Source organism: Caloenas nicobarica, chromosome 10 (genome assembly GCF_036013445.1).
Source record: "Caloenas nicobarica isolate bCalNic1 chromosome 10, bCalNic1.hap1, whole genome shotgun sequence".
NCBI classification, from domain to species: domain Eukaryota; kingdom Metazoa; phylum Chordata; class Aves; order Columbiformes; family Columbidae; genus Caloenas; species Caloenas nicobarica.
Genome location: NC_088254.1, coordinates 23,703,061 through 23,723,130, shown reverse-complemented (window position 1 = coordinate 23,723,130; position 20,070 = coordinate 23,703,061). Strand labels below are relative to the sequence as shown.

At 67.2% G+C, this 20,070-nt stretch overlaps 2 protein-coding genes across 6 annotated transcripts; one reads left to right on the top strand and one right to left on the bottom strand.

Annotated features, from left to right (window-relative positions):
• The first annotated feature begins 9 nt into the window (after positions 1 to 9).
• Positions 10 to 19,074, top strand: FURIN (furin, paired basic amino acid cleaving enzyme). Of its 5 annotated transcripts, none has more exons than XM_065641625.1 (17): positions 10 to 39; positions 4,297 to 4,348; positions 7,550 to 7,900; positions 10,766 to 10,864; positions 11,494 to 11,589; positions 12,211 to 12,339; positions 12,550 to 12,626; positions 12,912 to 13,000; positions 13,206 to 13,378; positions 14,311 to 14,523; positions 14,766 to 14,866; positions 14,983 to 15,086; positions 15,272 to 15,389; positions 16,311 to 16,490; positions 16,593 to 16,717; positions 17,216 to 17,332; positions 17,405 to 19,074. In XM_065641625.1, exons 3-17 carry the CDS (start codon positions 7,721 to 7,723, stop codon positions 17,971 to 17,973), a joined length of 2,370 nt encoding a protein of 789 aa, XP_065497697.1. In that variant the 5' UTR covers positions 10 to 39; positions 4,297 to 4,348; positions 7,550 to 7,720; the 3' UTR covers positions 17,974 to 19,074. The 5 variants fall into 5 exon arrangements, with proteins under 5 accessions (XP_065497697.1, XP_065497699.1, XP_065497698.1 ...); XM_065641626.1 differs by lacking the exon at positions 10 to 39 and adding an exon at positions 2,644 to 2,660; XM_065641627.1 differs by lacking the exon at positions 4,297 to 4,348.
• Positions 457 to 6,141, bottom strand: LOC135992295 (collagen alpha-1(I) chain-like). The gene is made up of 3 exons (XM_065641344.1): positions 4,908 to 6,141; positions 4,620 to 4,798; positions 457 to 813 (listed from the first exon to the last, which is right to left on the bottom strand). Exons 1-3 carry the CDS (start codon positions 6,139 to 6,141, stop codon positions 457 to 459), a joined length of 1,770 nt encoding a protein of 589 aa, XP_065497416.1.
• Positions 19,075 to 20,070: the final 996 nt, after the last annotated feature.

Here is a 20,070-nt window from a genome sequence, read left to right as displayed (position 1 = left end):
GGCGTGCGGCGAGGGACCGGAGGTGACGCCAGATGTGGGGTAACTTCCCGGGCCCCGCTGCGGGGGCGGGGACAGGCCGTACCGGGGAGCGCGCTGGGGAGCGCTCCCGGCTGGGCCGGGCCCTGACGGCGTCCCGAGCCCCGCGGGCGGGCAGGGGCGGGCAGGTGTCCCCGGTGTCCGGACGCTCGGGCACGGCCGGTGGCCCCGCGCTCCCCCCGGCCGGGGCAGGTTCCTCCCGCTGCGGTGTTTCCCGCACACCGAGGCACCGGCACTGCACGGCAGTGCCAGGCGGGTTCCATGGGCGAAGGCAGCACCGGGCACGGTCCCGCTGCCCGGCACAGCCCCCTGTGGGGCGCGACTCGCCTGGGCCTCTGGCCGCGTCCCGCCGGTGCCGCAGCAGCCGGGGCGCGGCCTTGGAGCCCCGGCCTCGCCTGTTGCCTCCCGGCTCCGGGAGCATTACCGGAGCTCGCCCTGCGGCAGCTGCCCCCGCCGCTCTCGGGGCAGAGCCGGGGCTGCTGGCGGCTGCCGCCTGCGCCGGGCGGAGCCGAGTCCCGTCACCCGCTCTGTGCCGGCACCGGCCCCGCCGAGCCCCAGCGCGGCCGCCCGGGCACTGAGGACAAGGGTCCCCGCAGCCGTGGGGCGGCCGGTGCCGGGGGCCGGGCTGCTCCTGAGGCAGCAGGAGCTTCTGCCGGCACAGGGCTTGGGGAGACCCTGAGCTTCCTGGTGGCACTGGTGGGGTGGCGTCTCTGCCGGGAAGGGCCAGGGCTGTGGCTGGTTCGTGGCAGGTGAGAGGGGTTTTCCATCGGGCCGTGGCTGCCCGCACCAGCACACGTCAGCCCCAAGGTTTCGCAAAGGGAAGCGAAGGCAGAGCCGGGAGCGGTTGGTTCTACGAGCTGCCCCCACGCTGGCACAGCCGCAGATCAGATTTCACTTGAAGTTGGGCAAAACTCTGTCACAAGCGGCTGCAGCCACCTCTGCCATCCTGCACCACCTTCTCGGAAGAGAGGAAGAGGTTTTAGCTGCGGGGAAGTCCGCCAGCGCAGGGGGATTTGGGCAGCAGAGGGGCCAGGGCCAGCCCAGTCTGCGACCTTGCGCTGCTGGAGCCGTGGCCATGCAGGACAGGCCCGGTGCCGGTGCTGGGGGTCTCACTGCCACACCTCCCACTGTCCTGGACACCCCGTTCCCTGCGCTGAGGCCCTGCAGGGCTGGGGGCTCTCCGAGGGCCCCCCCCTCAGCCCCTCCCACCATGGCTGGGACACCCAGGGGTGTGGTGGGGCCGCCCTGGTGACCCGTGGCTGTGGTTTGCCTTCATGGCCAAGGTATCAGAGCTTTGTAATCCCGCAGCAATGCGTGGTCCTCCACAGCCTCACCCAGGGGTAAGCCAGAGCTTGTTTGGGTGTTTCTGTCTGCTACATCCAGACGACATTTTTTGCTCCTGCTCTGCATTGGGTCATCTGGTGACATGTTAATCGTGAGGGTTATCACAGCGTGTTCCTGCCTAACGAGTCCTGTGCCGCCCTGGCGAGGAGTGAGCTGGGACATGACTCGGGAACAATCAGACATGCCAGCTGAAGGGCGGCTGGGAGCTGCACACAAAGCACATTGCATCCTGCGCAGGTGAAGCAAAGCTAAACACTTCGGCAAACAGGGAAATGCTGTCACAGCCTGGCTCAGTTCTGTGACTGCAGGTGTCACAGGCCCCACAAGGAGCGTCCCTGAGCCTGCGACGTGGCCCTTCGGCCCACGTCCCACAAGGGGCACAGCCCGGCTGGAGAAACCAGCACTGCCTGAGCAGCGGCAGCTGCGGGAGATCCAGCCCTGCAGTGCATGTCGCGGCATGGGGTGTGTGGGGGTGTTGTGGCTCCGCTCCTGCCCGTACCAGGACCCTGGAGACATGGCAGCCCCCTCTCCCCAGCACAGCGGCTCTGCAAGACAGATGGCTGAGCCCCCTGTTCCCAGGAGCCAGCCCAGGGCACAGCCAGTGGCCAGCACGGCTGCTCCTCAGTGCCCTGGCACTGTGCCGGTGAGAACCCGCGCCTGCCAGCTTGGGGCTCCATCCCTGTGCCCGTGTCTGTATGCACCCCTGGGGAGAGATTCATGGGTCTGTACGCACCCTCAGGGCAGATCCGTGGGTCTGTATCCATCCCCCTTCCCAGCCCACCAGAGCCCCGAGCAAACAGCTCTCGCTGAGGGTCAGGGTGGGCTCTCCACCTGGTGTTCCCTGCACAGGTGTACTTGTGTTCTGCCGGTGTCGCTTGTGTGGAGCCCTCCAAATGCTGCAGGCACCTTATGGTGCTGGGGCTAGGCAAAGATGTCCCTGCACATGCAGAGCTGCTGTGGTAGGGGGACAGGCGATGGTGGAACATGATGCAGGGGCAGCGCTGTGGGTTGATATGTTGGCAGTGTTACAGCTGCTGAGGACAAAGTCAATGGCAGATAAAGTTACAGAATCGGCCTGAGCTGCTGCTGTTTCTGTCTGCAGCTGTACCGCACGGCAAGGTCAGGCTGCTCGCACTGGGCGTCGTGTCCCCCGCGTGTGACCGCAGTGAGATGATGTGTCTGGGAGCGGCGCTGTGAATGGAACCACTCCAGCCAGTGGGACCCTGCGCAGTGCCTGGGGCACCGGGGCCTTCCCAGGAGCCTGCTGGCAGAATCCAGCGGTGAGGGGAGCGGAGGAGAGGGGCCAGGGACACTCCAGGTGAAGGGAACTGTGGCCTGAGCTTCGGGATGGAGGGTAGGAGTGGGGATATGTGTGTGCAGCACAGCTGCGGGGCTGCAGGCTTAGCCCTGCGCCAGCCCGAGTAGGGGGCAGAGCGGGTGCTGTGCTGCAGGGAAACATTTTATTATTGATTTGGTCTCTCTGGCTGTCGCTGCTGCCTGTTGTTTTGTTTTCTTTGGTGTTTTGCCCTTCCTCCACTGGCTCCCTGCTCTGCTGGGACTGCGGTCGTGCTGTGTCCCCACGCTCCCGGGGTGCCTGCGGGCAGGGGTGCAGCCCCACCACGGCTCTGCCTCCCGGAATGCTCGGGCAGATGGGCAGTTGCATCACTGTTGGAGCTTGTGCAATCTCTGCAACTCGAAAGCCAAAAATTGACCTGATTTTTCCATGAAAGTCGGTTTCTATTGATTGTTGTGTGGTGCGAGGCCATGCAGCACAGTGTGCTTGGTGCAGAGGAGCGTGGGTGTCTCCCTGGCCCCCTGTGCCGTGGTGTGGGCTGTGGGGATGCGGTGGCCATGGCCAAGCAGGACAGACCTCGCCGGGAGCTGCTGGGTGGCGCTCAGCGCGCTGCCGTTGTGCGGGGCAGCACTGCACAGAGCAGCTGCTCCAGGCCAGCTCCTGCCGTGTTCCAATACCTGCAAGCGATGGCCCAAATGGTTAAATGCCCAAGAGGAGGGTTCGTGGTCCTGGTGGATGTGGCTGCAGTTCCTGCTTCACCCCTTCGCTGCCCCATAAGTGGCCAAGGAGAGCGATGCTGAGCAGCCCTGTAAGGTGGGGGGACAGCAGCTGCTCGGATCCAGCCTGGTGGTCCTGCTTGCTGCTCCCTCCCAGCCCTGGGATTCCCTGAAAGCAGATCCTGTTCTCCGTAGCTTCGTCCTGCAGCCAGGTGCCCCCGTCACAGGTGTTGTCTTTGGCAGGCATGGGTCAGTGTGCGGGTCCAATGCCAGCGTTTTATGTAAGAGGTTCTTCCTGCCCGCATGCCCTGCGGCACCCACATAAACTGCCATGACAAGGGCCCTTTGTCAGCTCCTCTCCCCAGCATGATATGTCACAGGCGCCAGGTGCAGCAGCTTGTCACCTGCCCAGGCACGGCTGCCAGCGCCTACATGAGGCACCTGAAGAGCAGGCGGGGGCAGCCAGCCCACCCACCACCCTCCCCGGGCCAGGGTCTGGCTCGGGACCTGCCCCCAGCACATGTATCTTTCATGTATCTCGGCGGTGCTCCCCGGGCTGGGCTGTGCGCCCAGGGGCTGCCAGGGACAGCTCCTGAACAGGGCACAGCGGTTGGGCTGGGTGCCATGTGTCCATGGGGAGCTGGGGCCCCCTTGGGCCCACACGGGGTCCTGGGGTATGGCAGTCCCCATGGTGCAGCCAGACGCCAGGGTTGGCCTGGCCTGGGAATGCTGCAGCCGAGTGCCTGCCCTGCAGAACTAACCCAGTTTAACAGAAAAACCTGCCATGTGCTACATTTTCTGGGCTGTTCTCAGCATCTCAGTTACCAAGGTGACTGTTTCCTGTGTGATTGCTAATGCTTCATGATCTCCATCATGATATCCGAGTGACTTCCTTTTCTCTGTAAGGAGCTGTAGGACCCGGGGCTGCCCAGACCCTGCTGAGCTGCGGAGGATTCAGGTCAGTTTGGGTTCTGCTGTTTTTGCTTTTTGCTCTTGCCCTGGCTTTGGCATTGCTCTTGACGTGATCCCATGCATATGAGAGACAAAAGCATATTGTTGGTTACGAATGACCAAAGCTGTGATGAACCACAATTCACTTCTCATCTTCTCTCCTTGGTGGAAGTCTCTGTCCTGAAACCTGAAACTGGGTGGATTTTCCTTGTGTTGCTGCTTTCCAGACAGTTTGTCCAGTTGCTGCGCGCTGGCCCGGGCGGCAGCCCCCACGGTACGGATGTCATGGGGAGGCCGGCGCTGCTGCCAGCTGGGCCGAGGAAGCCCCCGCTCTGGCGGTGCCGGGGCTGGACTGGCCGGTGCGGTTGCGTCTCACCAGCTCCGCCGCATATCCACCGGCTGCCCGCCGTGCCTGGTGCGTGGGGACACGAGATGAGGTGTTCTCGGGTGCCCCTCTCTGCGGGCACCCCCGCACCCCGGTCGGTGCTGGCGCCCACGGGGGTCCGGGCTCTCCCGGGCAGATCCAGCTGCCCGGCTCGGTCCGCACGGGCAGCCCCGGTGGGTACCGGACAGAGGCTGTGCCGAGCCCCGGCCATGCCCGGTGCCGGCCGCGGGTGGGTCTTCCCAGGCCGGGTCGGGGGAGAGCGGCCCCGGTTCTCGCGGGGTGCGGAGGTGCCCGGGGAGCCGGGCGCGGGGCGCTGGCGGCGCCGGTGCGGCGGCGGCGGCGGGCGGGGCGGGCGGCGGTGACGGCATCCGGCGGCGCCCGGCGGAGCGGCGGCCCTGCCGCGCCGTGCCGGGCCGGGCTGCGCCGCCGAGCGGAGCCGGGACGGGCCGCGCGGGGCCGGTGTGTCGGTGCGGGCCGGTGGCGGGCGGGGCGGCGCTGACAGCTGCTCGGCGTAAACAAGCGGCCCCGCCGGCCGCCCCGGCCGCCCCTGCCTGGGCCGGGCCCGGCTCCGGGGCGGGCGCTCCGGGCGCCCCGCGGCGTGACGCGGCGCCGCCGCCAGACGGGCCCGGCCGCCGGCGGGACGGGAGCGGGCAGGCCGCGCGGTAAGGGCCAGGGGACGCGGCCGGGAGGACTCGACCCGTCGGCGCCGGCGGTTTGACAGCTGGGGTGGTCCAGCCGGAACGGACCCCGGACGGGGGCGGCCGGTGGCACCGCGGCCGTTGGGCAGCCCCGGGCTCGGGGCGGGCGGGCCCGGGGGGGCAAAGGCCGTGCCCGGCGGCACCGGGGCGGCGGGAGCGGGCTGGGCTGGCGGCGGGGCCGGCCGGAGCCGAGGGCAGGAGGGGGCCGGGCCCAGTCCCGCGGCCCCGCGGGGCCAGCCCGGTCCGGCCGCCCTCGCAGCCCCGGGGCTCGGCTGCGGGTGTGGGGCCGGCGGCGGCTGAGGCCGTGCCGCGGGGCCACCGTGTGACAGCCGGGCCCGGTTCGGGGAGGCGCTGGTGCCAGCGGGGTCGGGGGGTCCCGGCTGCCGCCGTGTGCCCGGTGCCTCGGGCAGTGTCTTGCTCAGGGGAGCCGGGAGCGTGGCCGGTGAGCCGGCGGGGCTGTCCCCGCTCGCACCGCGCCGTGTGGGCTGGCCTGCCCAGCCCGGCGCTGCCCCGCTGCCCCTGCTCCCCCTCCTGCCCCAGGGACAGGCCGAGGTTTGGGGCAGAACCGGGGCGCGGCAGAGCTGTGGGGTCAGGCCAGAGGGAGCCAGCCAGGCCAGCTGTGCTGGCGCAGCTGGTGTTAGGTGCCGGAGCTGGGGACGGACGGCCCTGCGTCCCCGACGGGGGCACCGCAGCCATGTCCCCATGTGGAGCGGTCATCGCTGGGGAGCGTGGTGGCTGCTGGCTCTGGGGCCAGCGAGGCGGAGGAGGCTGCTCGGCCCTGGGACCTGCTGCAGGGCCGAGGTGCTGGCACAGAGGCTGGCTGTGGCAGAGTCCCCTTGTGCTGTGCATGCTGCTCTCCCTCTTCACGTGACAGCTTTTCCCCTTCCCTGGGGGCTCCAGGAGCTTTTCCCACTGGAAACTGTGATTTGGGCCCTGGCACAATCGGGGACGCTCTGATCCAGCCTCTGGCATGTGCGTGTGGCTCTGGGTCCCTTGACAGGGTGGCCAAGCCCGCAGCCGGCTGAGGTCTGGTCGCCAAGGGGAGCCGCAGCTGTCTGAATCACGGCACTGTCCGTGCTGCAGCCTGTGGCGGGGTCTCTGGCGGCTGCCAGGAGCTGCTCTCCTCCCTGGCAGCGCCAAAGGCTCCCTGCTCGCTGTGGCTGCTGCTTGCGGAAGGGGATGGGGCTCCGCTGGGCACTACCAGCTCTCCCCTTCCCTGCTGTCTCTGAAACATGACCAGATATTTCAGGGACCCTTTGTGTCTCTGTGCGTGGAGCTCACACCGGCACTGTCCTGTCCTGGGCTCCTTTGTGCTGGGTGGGTTCACCCTGCTCTGCTCCCCACCCACCTTCCCAGCTTCTTGTTTCTGCCCTCCGGCAGGGTGCATCCCTGCGTGCCGGTCCCTGGGTGCGTACTGGAGGTGACAGCATGGCCCTTTTCCTGGTCCCTGTGCTGATTCTCTGTCTGTTGTGAAGATGAGTCACACCAGTGTCACCATGTTGTGCTCCTGAGGAAGGGCAGAGCGGAGCTGCTGACGGTGACAGGCAGCACGGCGCTCGGCACTGCCACCAGGCACTGCCTGCTCGCTGGCTGTGGAGGTGCTGGGGCCAGGGCTCTGCTCTCCCGGGCCTTCTTCCTTCCAGCCTCCCAGTTAGCTGGGGTCCCTCCTACAGCATCTGAGGACACCTCTGGCGTCCCCTTGGGACTGGAGAGGCCGGCATCCCGTCCCGACTGCTCCCAGCCCCGTGCCCCGATGGTCCCCTCCCGGTTGGAGAAGGGGCTCCAGTCCGCTGTGGAGCTTCCCTGGCCGTGCCTTACACCTCCCTTGATGCCCTTCTCCCTCCTGCTGTCTCTCTGTTTGTAAGCACGGAGCATAAGTACACATTGGGCAATAGGGAAGGTAAACAGCAGCTCCATGCCGGGCCGCCCCGCACAGCCGCTCCTCAGGGCCCAAGGTCTTGCGAGGCCGTTTGTGAGCTGCGGTGGGCAGCAGTGCCAGGGGGCAGTGGTGCTGTGTACCGGGATCCCTGCCCAGTGCTGGAGCTGCAGCTTGGCCCAGCAGAGCCTGAGCTCTCTGGGTTTGAGGAGACGCACCCCTGGGCCTGACTCTTGGTTCTCTCTGCAGATCGTGCTGCTGTCCCGGACGGCCTGTCCCTGCTGCCGCGGGCTGGTCCCCATGCTCTCTGGGGCTGAGTGGAAAGGCCGGTGCACCCTGGGGTGCTGACGCAGGGCGGCCGCTGGACCTGCCGCTCCCAGGACCCTCTTGCTCCCCAGCCAGAGGAACCCCGATACTCTGATGGATCTGAGGCCCTGCTCGCTGCTCCTGCTCTGGACTCTGGTGGTTGCCCTCACTCTCCTGGCCCAGGAGGTGCTGGCCCAGCGTATCTACACCAACACCTGGGCCGTGCTCGTCCCCGCGGGGCCCCAGGAGGCTGACAGGCTGGCCAGGAAGCATGGATTCCTCAACCTGGGCCCGGTAAGTCCTCCGCTTCCTTCTCCCTGCGGAAGTTGTGTCCTCTGCTGGCTCTGCCATGTTCTGGGCTGGCGCAGGGCTCGGCCCTGGGGCTGCTCTTGCTGGCAGCAGGGCCACTGCGTTTGTGCCTGTTCGCTGCAGCCTCCCAGCATCTGCTGCTTGACCCAAGGCCGGTCATCTGTCCTTAGCTGGATGGTGCCAGGCCCTCCCCCGCCGGCCAGTCAGTCTGGTGGAACGGCACGGCACGCTCTGTGGGCTGGAGGGGGAAAGGCCCATCCCAGCGTGAGGAAATTGGGAGCGCTCTGCATTGGCAGAGCAGGGGAGGGCGCCTGGTTGCCACCGGTGCTCCCGCAGCGAGCTGCCTGGTGCGGCACGGCCTCTGTGCTCCTGGGCGGCCGCAGCACCCCGGGGTGTCCCCAGAGCCGGTGGTCTGACAGCAGCTGTGTGTCCTCGGCCCTGAGCTGCCATCACAGCAGGTGTGTCCCAGGTCCCCACTGCTCTCGGCTCTCTGCCCTCAGCCCGTGGAGGGACGCAGCACACGTGGCTGTGCTGGGCCGGCACCTCCAGTGTCTCCTGGCTGCGGGCCGGGGAGGATGGAGTGATGGCAGAGGAACCAGGGCCACTTGTATTCCCTGTGGTCCCGGCTATTCCTGGCCTTGTCCCCAGCACGAGGAGCTCTGTGGCACTCTCCTCCTGGCAGCCTTGGCAGGGCCTGGCTCCCCAGGCTCTCCTGTGGGCACTGGGAGCTGAATGGGCCCTGTTCCGGCAAGGGGAGGCTGGTGCTGGCAGAGTAGAGCCCATGCTGTGCTGTGCCGGGGGTCTGCTGCCCCGAGAGCGCGGTGCTCCCGTGCTGGGCTGACTCTGCGGGAAGGAAGCGCAGGGCAAAATCCCAGAGGAAATTGCACAACTGGTGCTGTGGTGTCAGGACCTTGGCTGAGCAGCTACCGCGACGGGTGGGAAGGTGGCTGTCCCTGCAGCCGCAGAGCACCTGGTCCTGCTGCCCGAGAGCAGCCCTGCGCTGAGGTGCCATCAGCCTTTCCCGTCACGCTGCGGTGCCGGGTCCCAGGGCTGAGGGACACCAGACTCTGGGCCGTGTCCCCCCAGCCCAGGGCTGCCTGTCGGGCCGCGCAGGGCCCGTGCCTTGGCGAGGAGCCCGGCCCTGTTTGGGGTCTGTTCCCAGGAGCCATAGCAGTTCTGTGCCAACTCTGCCTGGCAGCACCTGCCTTCTCACTGTGCCATCCGTCCTGTGCCAGGGGCTGGCACCTCTCCCCGCCTCTGCCAGCCTGCTGAGCTGCCGACAGGGCAGCACCTGCAGGCAGAGACGCGCGGGCAGCATGGGACAGGGCTGGACTGGGCGCATTTTCACCCATCTGGAGCCCGTCCTGGTGTTTGTGCCGTGGGACGGGGCTAGGCTGGCCGCCTGCTCCCGCAGAGCTGGGCTTTTCCTCCGGGAGCTGCTGGGCTGGTTTTCGGGAGCTGAGCTGCTGGGACAGGATGCAGCAGGCAGACTGGAGTGGGGACCGGTTGCTTCTGGCAGTGCCCCAGTGAGGGGCCCCCAGGGCGCTTATCTGAGCGGATCCTGGTCACACTGGGCTCTGGACACTGTCCTGAGCCGGGCTGTCCTGCTGTGCTCCCCATGGGGCAGGGGGGGGTGGGCAGCCCCCAGGCCAGCAGTGCCTCCCGCAGAGAGGTGCCACGGCCTGCATCTGGTGCCGGTGGCCTTGAAGGAGACCCAAAGCACAGTGTTGGGTGGGTGTGGGTCGGAGGGCTGGCTGGGGTGGCCATGAGCCAGGGCAGGAGGGCTGAGCTGGCACCACTCCCCATGGGGGACACACGGGGCAGGGAGTGGATCTGCCCTCACCGAGGACAGGGACGTGGGGATGAGGGTGGGAGTGTGTGGGCCAACTGGCTACTGCTGCACCACGGTGACTCTGCAGCTCTGATCCCATCGATGACCAGGCCAAGCCACCATCGCCTGTGGGAACAATCGGGCTCTGTCCTCAGCCCAGGAGATGTGGGGATGCTGGGGAGGGCAGCGAGCCTGCAGCTCCCTTCCCCTCTGCCATCCCAGGGCAGAGCCTTTCACCTCAGCACCTCCTGAGTGCTCTGAGCTGCTGGGGGATATGGTATGTGGGGAACAGGCCCATGTCTGTCCCAGTGATGCTGGTGGTGCTGAGGGTGCTGCGCAGCGGGTGCACCTTTCCCTGCTCCACACGCTGGCTCCTGGCTGGCTGGACTGGAGGCACATCTGCAGAGCTCTGATAAGCCTGAGGGAGCTCGTTAACTGCAGTCAAACTGTTTTGCGGCAGCCTTGGGCAGCGGAGGGCGAGATGTCCTCTCCCTGTGTCCCTGCAGTGTTGTGGCCACGGCTCAGGCTCTGTGGCTCCCAGTGGGGCAGAGCGGGCGCTTGGCTGCTGGGCTGGGAGCTCCTGGGCCCTGGCCAGCCTTGGGGACGTGCAGGAAGGGGTAAGGAAATTAGAGTGCTGGAGAGACTTTGGGGTTTAAAAATAACCATCTGGGCAGCTGCGTGGCCTCCGGGCCAGCTGGGCTGTGCTGAGCTCCGTCCTGCCCTGGCCGGGCTGTCTCCATGTGTGGGAGCTGTGCTGGGGCTCAGCTCCTTGACTGGGGCTCAGCTCCTTGACTGGGGCTGCCTCTGCCCGGGGTCATGTCACTGTGTCCCCAAGGTCTCCGCAGCTGCCTCAGCCCCTTGCTGGAGATCCTGCCCTGTGCACCCGGACACTGGCCCCAGCAGCCACTCTGGGTGACCCAGCCTGCTCGTGGCAGCCTCAGCTCGGGTTTGCAGGTGGGTGGACAGGGAATTGGGGAGACGGGGCTCTCCTGTCCATCCCGCTCCTTCCTCTATTGCAGATCTTCGGTGACTATTACCACTTTCGGCACAGCGGCGTGGTGAAACGTTCCCTCTCACCCCACCAGCCCTGGCACAGCCGTTTGGCCAGGGAGCCGCAGGTACATGTGGGGGGTCCGGTGGGATCTGGCTGTGCCCCCGGGCACCACACACTGCCCGTGAGCCGGTGCTGAGCTGCCTGGAACCAGCCCCTGGCACCAGGGCCCACGGCAGAGCAGGTGGGAGCCCAGCACGGGGCCGGCAAGGGCAGGGGTTGGCAGAACCAGTGTCACTGTCCTGTGGGCAGTGACCCCAGGGTGTGGGGCAGCCTCTGCTCTGCTCTGTGCTCGCACACGGGCAGGGTGTGCAGGGCAGTGCTGGGTCCCAGCGCGGTGGTGTGGCTGCCCTGCCGTGATCTCCAGCTCCAGCCCAGGGCTCGGTGCACCGGCAGGGTGCGTGGCGTGTCGCGGCACCAGGAGAGCCGGCTTCTCGGCAGAGCTTTGTGCCCCGACCTGCCTGCTCTGCCGGAACAGAGCCTGTCACGGGACACCTGGCACTGCCGCCCAGCTCAGCTGGCAGGGGAGGCCGGGAGGGACAGTCTGATGCTGCGGTGGCTTTGGCGGGGTCGAAGGCTGTGATGTCCCTGGGGACAGCCCCTCCGGGCAGCCAGCTGGCTGGGGCCTGGGGGCTGCTGGCATGGCGTGAGTGGCCAGGAGGGGGTGCGGGAGCCCCATGTCCTCTCTGCCCCCAGGTGCAGTGGCTGGAGCAGCAGGTGGCAAAGCGCAGGACCAAGCGAGACGTGTTCATGGAGCCCACGGACCCCAAGTTCCCACAGCAGTGGTACCTGGTAAGTGCTGGGTGCGAGGGGAGTGGGCAGCTGCAGGGCAGCGGGTGCAAGTTCTGGGGATGCGGATGTGGCACCGAGGAACGGCTGTCAGATGGCTCTGCCAGCCAGGCTGGCGGCAGGGAGGTGGAAGGCCTGGGGAGCTGCCTGGTGCTGTGTCGGGGACAGCGGGGGAAGAGGCCGAGCTGGTGGAGCTGCAGCTCCCTGCCGGGACGGGGGGAGCTGGGGCTGGGCTGGGGGCACAGCCCTTGGCCTGGCCCAGGAGTCTGTGCTGTGCCTGTCTGCGCCGTGGGGCTGGGGCTGAGCTATGCAGAGGAAGCCGCATTTGCGGGGCCCCAGCACAGTCTGGGGCTCAGTCTCCTTTTGGAGTGGTGCTCCTCAGCCGGCCATACTAGCCCTCTGTACCCGCGTCCCCTGGGGTTTCCTCATCCCCACCATGGCAGAGCGAGGTGGGGCTGCCTGTCACCTGCCCTCACAGCTGGGGGGTCTGGCCCCCTCACAGCTGGGGGGTCTGGCCCCCTCACAGCTGGGGGGTCTGGCCCCCTCGCAGCTGGGGGGTCTGGCACCCCCACATCAGTGGCAGTGGCTGGGTGCAGCACCTATTGCCAGGGCCTCTCTTGGCAGTACAACACAAACCAGCGGGACCTGAACGTGCGGCAGGCCTGGGCACAGGGCTACACGGGCAAGGGCATCGTGGTGTCCATCCTGGATGACGGCATCGAGAAGAACCACCCTGACCTGGAGGGCAACTACGTGAGTGTGGGGCGATGCTGCAGGGCGATGCCGCGGGCAGTGTGCCGGGGAACCCGTCTAGGCTGGTGCCTGCTGTGGTGGGGAACATGGAGGAGAGCAATGGAGGCAGGACTGGAGCCTCACCCCGGCCCAGGGGCACAGAGCACAGGCGTGGCAGTGGGGCTTGGTGGCCGAAGTAGATGGTCTTCAACTGCCAGATCTGTGTTCCAGGATCCAGGGGCGAGCTTTGATGTCAACGACCAGGACCCTGACCCACAGCCGCGCTACACGCAGATGAACGACAACAGGTGAGGCAGAGGCAGGGGCAGCAGAGCCCAGCGGCGCAGGGACACAGCACTGGCCCTAGGGACTGCAGGAGGGGACGGGGTGGCAGCTCGCTTCTCCCCCATGGAGAAAGCCTCTCACCGCCTTTCTAGTGCCAGCAGCATCCTTTGGGGCTGCCTCTGGGAGCCTTTGGCTGCCCTGTTTGGGAGGGTGGGAGGCAGCCTGGGCGCTGGTCCCTCTGGCTGCCAGTGTCCAGCTCTGTGCTCCCTGTGCCCCATCTGAGTGTGCTTGGTGCTGTTCCACTGCAGACATGGCACACGCTGCGCTGGGGAAGTTGCTGCCGTGGCAAACAACGGGATCTGCGGTGTCGGCGTGGCATATAACGCCAGGATCGGAGGTGGGCGCGCCCTGCCCTGCGCTGAAAGCAGAGCCTGCACTGGCTCCGTGGTACTGCAGCAGAGGAGCAGGCTGTGCTGGGGTGTCTGCGCTGCTGGCCAGTCACACACTCAGCCCTGTGGCAGCCCGTGGCACGGGGCAGTGCTGGCCAGGGCTCTTGCTGCCCTGCCCCGTCCCCTGCCCTGACCTCTGCTCTCCGGCCCCAGGCGTGCGCATGCTGGACGGGGAGGTGACAGATGCTGTGGAGGCCCATTCCCTGGGCCTCAACCCCAACCACATCCACATCTACAGTGCCAGCTGGGGCCCCGAGGATGATGGCAAGACGGTGGACGGCCCGGCACGGCTGGCGGAGGAGGCTTTCTTCCGCGGGGTCAGCCAGGTGAGCAGGGCAGCGTGCTGGGAGTACCGGCCGAGCTCCTGCCCTTCTCCTGAGTGTCCCTTGCTCTGCCTGCCCAGTTGCTGTCCCGGCCCTCGGGATGAGCCGTCTGTTCCAGCCCGTCTCCAGGATCAGGCTCTGTTGGTTTTTCTCGTTGTTCCTGTGCAATGGCTGAGTCAGGGCTCCTCCTGGGCAGGGCGCATCTCACCTTTCTGTCCTCCCTGCTCCGGGAGTGGCTGCTCAGCCCCACATGGGACGGTCCCTCCCTTCGATCTGGAGACCTGTGCTGGTCCCTGCCTCACTTTGGGCCCAACCACTCACCCTCCGCCCGTCCTCCCCCGGCCCTGAGCGCTGTGGGTGCAGCTGGTGCCTTGGCGTGGCCGTGGTGCAGCCCGCGGGGTTCAGACACGCGGAAAGACGCGTGTTGTGCAGGGCATGTGGGCAAACCTGCCCCGTGTGCCACGACAGTGCTGTCACACGCTGTGAGCGGGGCTGCGGCTTTCGGTGCCGAGCAGCCGGCTGGGGCTACTGCGCCAAGCTCAGGCAGCGGGGCCAGGCAGCTGCAAATCCCATCCGGGCAGAGTCAGCCTGGGCGATTTCTGAGCAGCAAAAGACATGGGGTTTTTGGAAGCCCCGCTTTGGCACAGCTCCTGACAGGCAGTGCTGGACCTGCTGGGGCAGCCCCTGCAGAGCTGCCATGGCATCTCCTGGTCATGGCAGTGCTGAGGGCTGACGGTGCTGGGCACCCGGGCCAGCGTCTGACCGGTGACATCCCACTGTCCCCCACTGTCCTGGCTGCATCTGCTCAGACTTTCCTGCTCAGGCTGGAAGAGCCCTGGGGCGGCACCATCCCCTTGTCCACTGTCCCCTGTGGCACCTGGCCTGTGGCAGTGCGGTGCCACCGGCGCTGCCCCTCACCCTGCCTCTGTTGCTAGGGCCGAGGGGGGCTGGGCTCCATCTTCGTCTGGGCGTCCGGGAACGGGGGCCGCGAGCACGACAGCTGCAACTGTGACGGTTACACCAACAGCATCTACACGCTGTCCATCAGCAGCACCACGCAGTACGGCAACGTGCCCTGGTACAGCGAGGCCTGCTCCTCCACCCTCGCCACCACCTACAGCAGCGGCAACCAGAATGAGAAGCAGATCGTGAGTCAGGGTTGGGGGGTCTGCGGGTCAGGGGGTCGGAGGGCGGCCCTCCAAAGCCAAGTGGGCCACGTTGCTGGGAGCAGGACTGGCCCTGCTTGGCCACGGTGCCGCCACTGGCTGCTCCCGAGGCTCCTGAGTTTGGGGCTTTGGGAGAGAAACTCATGCGCTGTCCCTGGCGCGCGGGCTCTGCCTCGCCTGCCCTGGCCCCCGCGTGGCTCCTACCCCTGCACTCCTGCTTGCAGGTGACGACTGACCTCCGGCAGAAATGCACTGAATCGCACACAGGCACATCGGCCTCAGCGCCCCTGGCCGCGGGCATCATTGCCCTCGCCCTGGAAGCCAAGTAAGGGCGGGCACAATGTTAGGCTGGGTTGGGGGAGGCTGTGCCAGCCCCACGGGGCACCAGGAACCCACCGGGGCTGGGATGTGCCGGGACCTGAGCCCCGTGTCTCCCTGCAGCAAGAACCTGACCTGGCGGGACATGCAGCACCTGGTAGTGCAGACGTCAAAGCCGGCTCACCTCAACGCCAACGACTGGGTCACCAACGGTGTCGGCCGCAAAGGTACCAGGGTGCCAGGGATGGAACAGGGGCTGCCGTTCCCAGGGTGCTGGGGTAGAACACCCCGCCAGCCCAGGGGGCTGGAGGAGGCAGGAGGCCCCCTGAGCCACACGGTGCACCCAGGCACGTGTGCCCCCCGGGGGACCCGGGAGCGGCGCTGACCCCGTCTCTGTCCTCTCTGTCTGCAGTCAGCCACTCCTACGGCTATGGTCTGCTGGACGCTGGAGCCATGGTCGGCCTGGCCAAGAACTGGACCACAGTGGGACCTCAGAGGAAATGTGTCATCGATGTCCTCATGGAGCCCAAGTAAGGGCTGGTGAGCCCAGGGGGGCATCACCACGCATCTGCCCTGTACACAGTCCTGCGCTGGAACCTGGGCACCTCTGGGTCTAGGGCCAGGGGTGGGGAGGATCCGTGGGGCTGAGCTGCTCCTGACACCCCAGACTGTCCACCAGCGAGAGCTTGCGGAGAGCCGGGAAAGGCGCCTTCAGACAGCGCCAACCCGCTGCTGCTGGGGCCGGGCTAGGATGCTGTGGTTTGGGAGCCGCCAGTGCGACTCATCCCCAGACAGAGGGGCTTTTCAGGGCTGGACAGAAGCTCCTTTTACTCTGCTTGGCCATGGCCACTGCAGTGCAGTGTGTGCCGAGGCTCGTGTGCGGACAGACGCTCCCCGGGGCTCATCGGGGGGTGTCTCTGGGCATGGAGGGAGCCAGGGCTGGGCCCTGCCCTGGGCACCGTGACCAGCCCTGCCCCTCCCTGTGACCCGTGTCCTGCGCTGGCACCAGGGCTGGCCCTGGGATGGGGAGAGCTGCACATGAACAGTGGGTTGGGGACAACCATGTCTGTCCTGTCGCTGGCTGCGCCGTGCAGGGTGGAGCCAGCCCCACAGCGGGTGAAGAAAGGACCCATTCAGGGCTGGCACAGACTGTGACTGGGGAGGCAGCACCAGGCAGGGCGTGTGGGCAGAGCAACACCCCCGCGCCGGCGAACTAGGGCAGGCCCGTCCACTGCGTTTGCTGCCCACATCCCCGTCTGCTGTCCACACCCTGTCTGGGGATGGAGAGGGGCCCCAAAGCTGCTGCAGCGTTGCCTCTGGCTCCAGCCACCCTGGAGCACAGCACCCGGTTCCCAGGGCAGCTGCAAAGCCCCAGAGTGAGGAGTGGGGACCAGGGCCTTATCATGTGTCTCCAGGCTGGGACTGGGCTCACTGTTGCCTGTCCTGGGCAGGGACATTGGGAAGCGCCTGGAGGTGCGGCGGAAGGTGGACGCCTGCCTGGGGAAAGCCAACTACATCAGTCGGCTGGAGCACGCGCAGGCCAGGCTGACGCTGTCCTACAACCGGCGTGGGGACCTGGCCATCCACCTGGTCAGTCCCATGGGCACTCGCTCCACCCTCCTGGCCGCCAGGTACGTGCTGGGCTGGGAGGGCCTCAGGGCAGCCCCAGGCCTGGGCTGGCACATGTGGGTCTGCAGGGCACCAGCACCCACCTCTTGTCCCCTCTTGCCCAGGCCCCATGACTTCTCAGCCGATGGCTTCAATGACTGGGCCTTCATGACTACACACTCGTGGGACGAGGACCCGTCCGGTGAATGGGTGCTGGAGATCGAGAACACCAGTGATGCCAACAACTACGGTAGGGCTGGGCCGGCCTCGCCTCCCAGCCTCCCTCAGCCCAGTGCAGGAGCAGGAACAGCGCGGGCACCTGGTGTCCCCTGGTGCTCCTGGGCTGAGGGGAACGCTGGCAGCTCGAGTGCTTTGCAGTGACCAAGGAGGGAGGCTGGAGCTGGGCACGTGGGAGGGGATGCAGCTGCTCAGGGGCAGCGGGGCTCGGGGGCAGCAGGTGACCCCGTGCCAGCCAGCCTGGCCCCCTCATCCTGTGGGCAGCCCTGCACAGGGACACAGTCCCATGTCAGGCATCTTCCAGGCAGTGGGCACAGCCCCGCTGTCCCTGACAGCCTGTGGTGGGGACCAGTGCAAGCCCCCTCCCTGCACCTGTCCCCAGCACAGGTGGCCTTGCAGGTGTTGGTGCTCCTCACCCTGTGCTGTTGCTCCTCACCCCGTGTTGTTGCTCCTCACCCCTTGTCAGTGCTTCTCATCCCATGTTGTTGTTTCTCACCCCGTATTGTTGCAGGCACGCTGACCAAATTCACGCTTGTGCTGTATGGGACGGCCACTGAGTCCCCCAGCCTCTCCAACCAGCTGGAGAGCAGCGGCTGCAAGACCCTGACCCCCAGCCAGACCTGTGTGGGTGAGTGCGGGGACGGAGGCGGGGACGGGGGCACGGGCACCCCGCGGCCGCGCTGACCCTGTCTTTCCGCAGTCTGCGAGGAGGGCTACTACCTGCACCAGAAGAGCTGCCTGAAGCGCTGCCCTCCTGGCTTTGCGCCCGGCGTCCAGAGCACGCACTACAGCCTGGAGAACAGCGTGGAGCCCATCACCCCCCAGCTCTGCCTGCCCTGCCACCCCTCCTGCGCCACCTGCGCGGGGCCCGGCCCCAACCAGTGCCTGACCTGCCCCGCGCACTCGCACTTCAGCAGCTTGGACCTCTCCTGCTCCCACCAGACACAGAGCAGCCGCGCGTCCCCTGCCCTGGCAGACGGCGAGGGGCTGGCTGAGACCCCCTCTGCAGCCAACCTGCCCGTCCTCATCGCCAGCCTCAGCTGTGTCCTCATCGTCATCATATTTGTCACCGTCTTCCTGGTGCTGCAGGCACGCTCGGGCTTCAGCCTGCGGGGCGTGAAGGTCTACGCCCTGGACAGCGGGATCATCTCCTACAAGGGGCTTCCTTCCGACATCTGGCAGGAGGAGGGTCCCTCAGAGTCGGACGGTGAGGAGAACGAGGCGCACAGCGAGAGGACTGCCTTCATCAGAGACCAAAGTGCCCTTTGATGAGCCCTCCCGCCCCTCCCTCCTCTCTGCCCAGCACCGCGGGGCCGGGGCAGGCGAGGCCGAGGGGCCCCAGACTCTGTCCCCATCCCCTCCCACAGCGCAGCAGCCCGGGGCTCCCCACCCGCCGGCACCGTCCCCCAGCCCCGGCCTGGGCTGCCGGGCACAGCTCTGCCAGCACCGTCCCCCGCTCGGCACCGTCCCACTCTTGCACCATCTCTCTTGGCCCTGCGCTGGCAGCCGTGTCCCCTGCCCCAGGCAGGTGGCTGCTGCTGGGGGTCCCACGAGTCCCCCAGGGTGGGGGTTCCCTGGGTTGTCACTGCCCTGAGCCCCCCCGCGGCACAGCGTCCCCCTGCCGCCCTCGGCACCCCTGGGCCTCTGCCTGCGCCCGGCTCCCCGCTGCCCCGAGGGCCTGTCCGCCCCACCTGTGCCCTTCAACAGCAATAATGGCCAGGCCTCAGCGCTGCTGCCCGCCCGTCGCCCGCACATCCCACCACGGCTGCGGCTGCCTGTGGCGCACACTGGAGCCCCTGCTCTGGTGCGTGGGGCAGGGCAGCCCCTTCCCTGTGCCCAGGGCTCAGCCCCTGTGGGCAGGAACCCCCTCGCACAGACCCTGCTCTGCGGGCCTGCCCCCACGCTGCTGGCTGGGGCAGTCGGGCGGTGCCGGTGCCTGCGCTGCCCTGGCTCTGCCTGCACCCTGCCTGTGCTGGGCAGAGCCTGGCGTCCCTGCAGCCCCCACGCCCCTGCCCCCCGATGTGCCTTGCCCCCACTTGGTGACAATCCGTTCTGCTCCCCACCGGAGCCCCCTCCCGGCACCACCTGCCCTCGCTGCCCCTTCCCCGCGGGCTGGGGCCGGTGCCGCGAGCCCCTTTGCCGTCCGCTGCTGCACACCGGGGCTGTGGCACGGGCTCCCGCCAGCCCCGGCCCCTGCGGATGGAACTGCCGGCCAGGGGCCACAGGACTATTTTTCTATAATAACTTTTTGGTGCACAGTAATTTTTTCTTGTAATTTAATCAGCCAGGAGCTGCCTCCTGAGCCTGTTTTTAATTTAATGGATGTGGATATAACGCTAGAGAGACTGAGTTATTAAATGTTCAGAACTATGCAAACCAGCTCCGCTGCCTGTGCTCTGTGTGCTGGGATGGCAGACTGGCCCCGGGGCAGGAGCGTCAGGGCCGGGGTCTGTCACCCGCTGCTGCTGCCCTGGGCCTGTGGGTCCCTTCATCCCCCCACAGCCGCAGGAGCGGGCCTGGGGCCCTGCCCGCAGCTGGGGCGGGGGCAGCTCACTGGGGCGTGTGGCTGCAGGATAATGCAGGGCCGGGTCCTCTCCAGCCCACAGTCAGGACAGAGAGGCCCCCCAGGAGGTAAAGAGCCCCCCCAGAGCCAGGGGCTGCCCTGCCCAGGCTGTGGGCAAGAGCTGGTGCTGAGCAGGGGCTGCTGTCTGGGGACATGGTGGGGACTTGGCACCAAGACAGGGACCAGCCCCCTCACCTGAGCGATGGGAACCAGCTGCTTATCTGGAACCTGCAGAGACAGGAGCTAATTTTGGAACCGGCTGCGGTGAGTGCAGTGGGTGGGGGAGCTGGGGGAACTTACACCCCTTTCCTAGAGCGTGAGGGCTGAGCTGCTGCACCACAGCCCGGGACCAGCTGAGCTCCCACGCTGCACCCCCGTGTCTAGCATGCACATGTCCAGCATCCCTGCAGCTGGTGCATGGACCCCCTCGGGGAGACCTGGGGCCGGACCTGGGACCCACTCTAGCCCCACTAAGCCCCTGCAGGGTCCCAGCTCCCTGGGAGGGTCTGTGGGGCTTCGCTTGCTTGCAAGGCAGCTGCTCTGCAGAGCCCTCGGCCTCGCTGCACCTGTGTCTGCAGCAGCTTCCTATGATCGGGAGGCGCTGCTCCGCCAGCTCTTCCTTTTCTCGCCGGGCTGGGGACAGGTCCCTGTCAGCCCTGGGCACAGGGCTGTGTGGCCGAGCTGGCAGCTCGCAGCAGGGGCAGGTGGGCACCGCCATGGGGGCTGCGGGGACGGGTCCTGCCAGGGGACAGACAGAAGCCGCGGCCCTGCTGGGCTCTGCAGGCAGCAGTGGAGGATGTGAA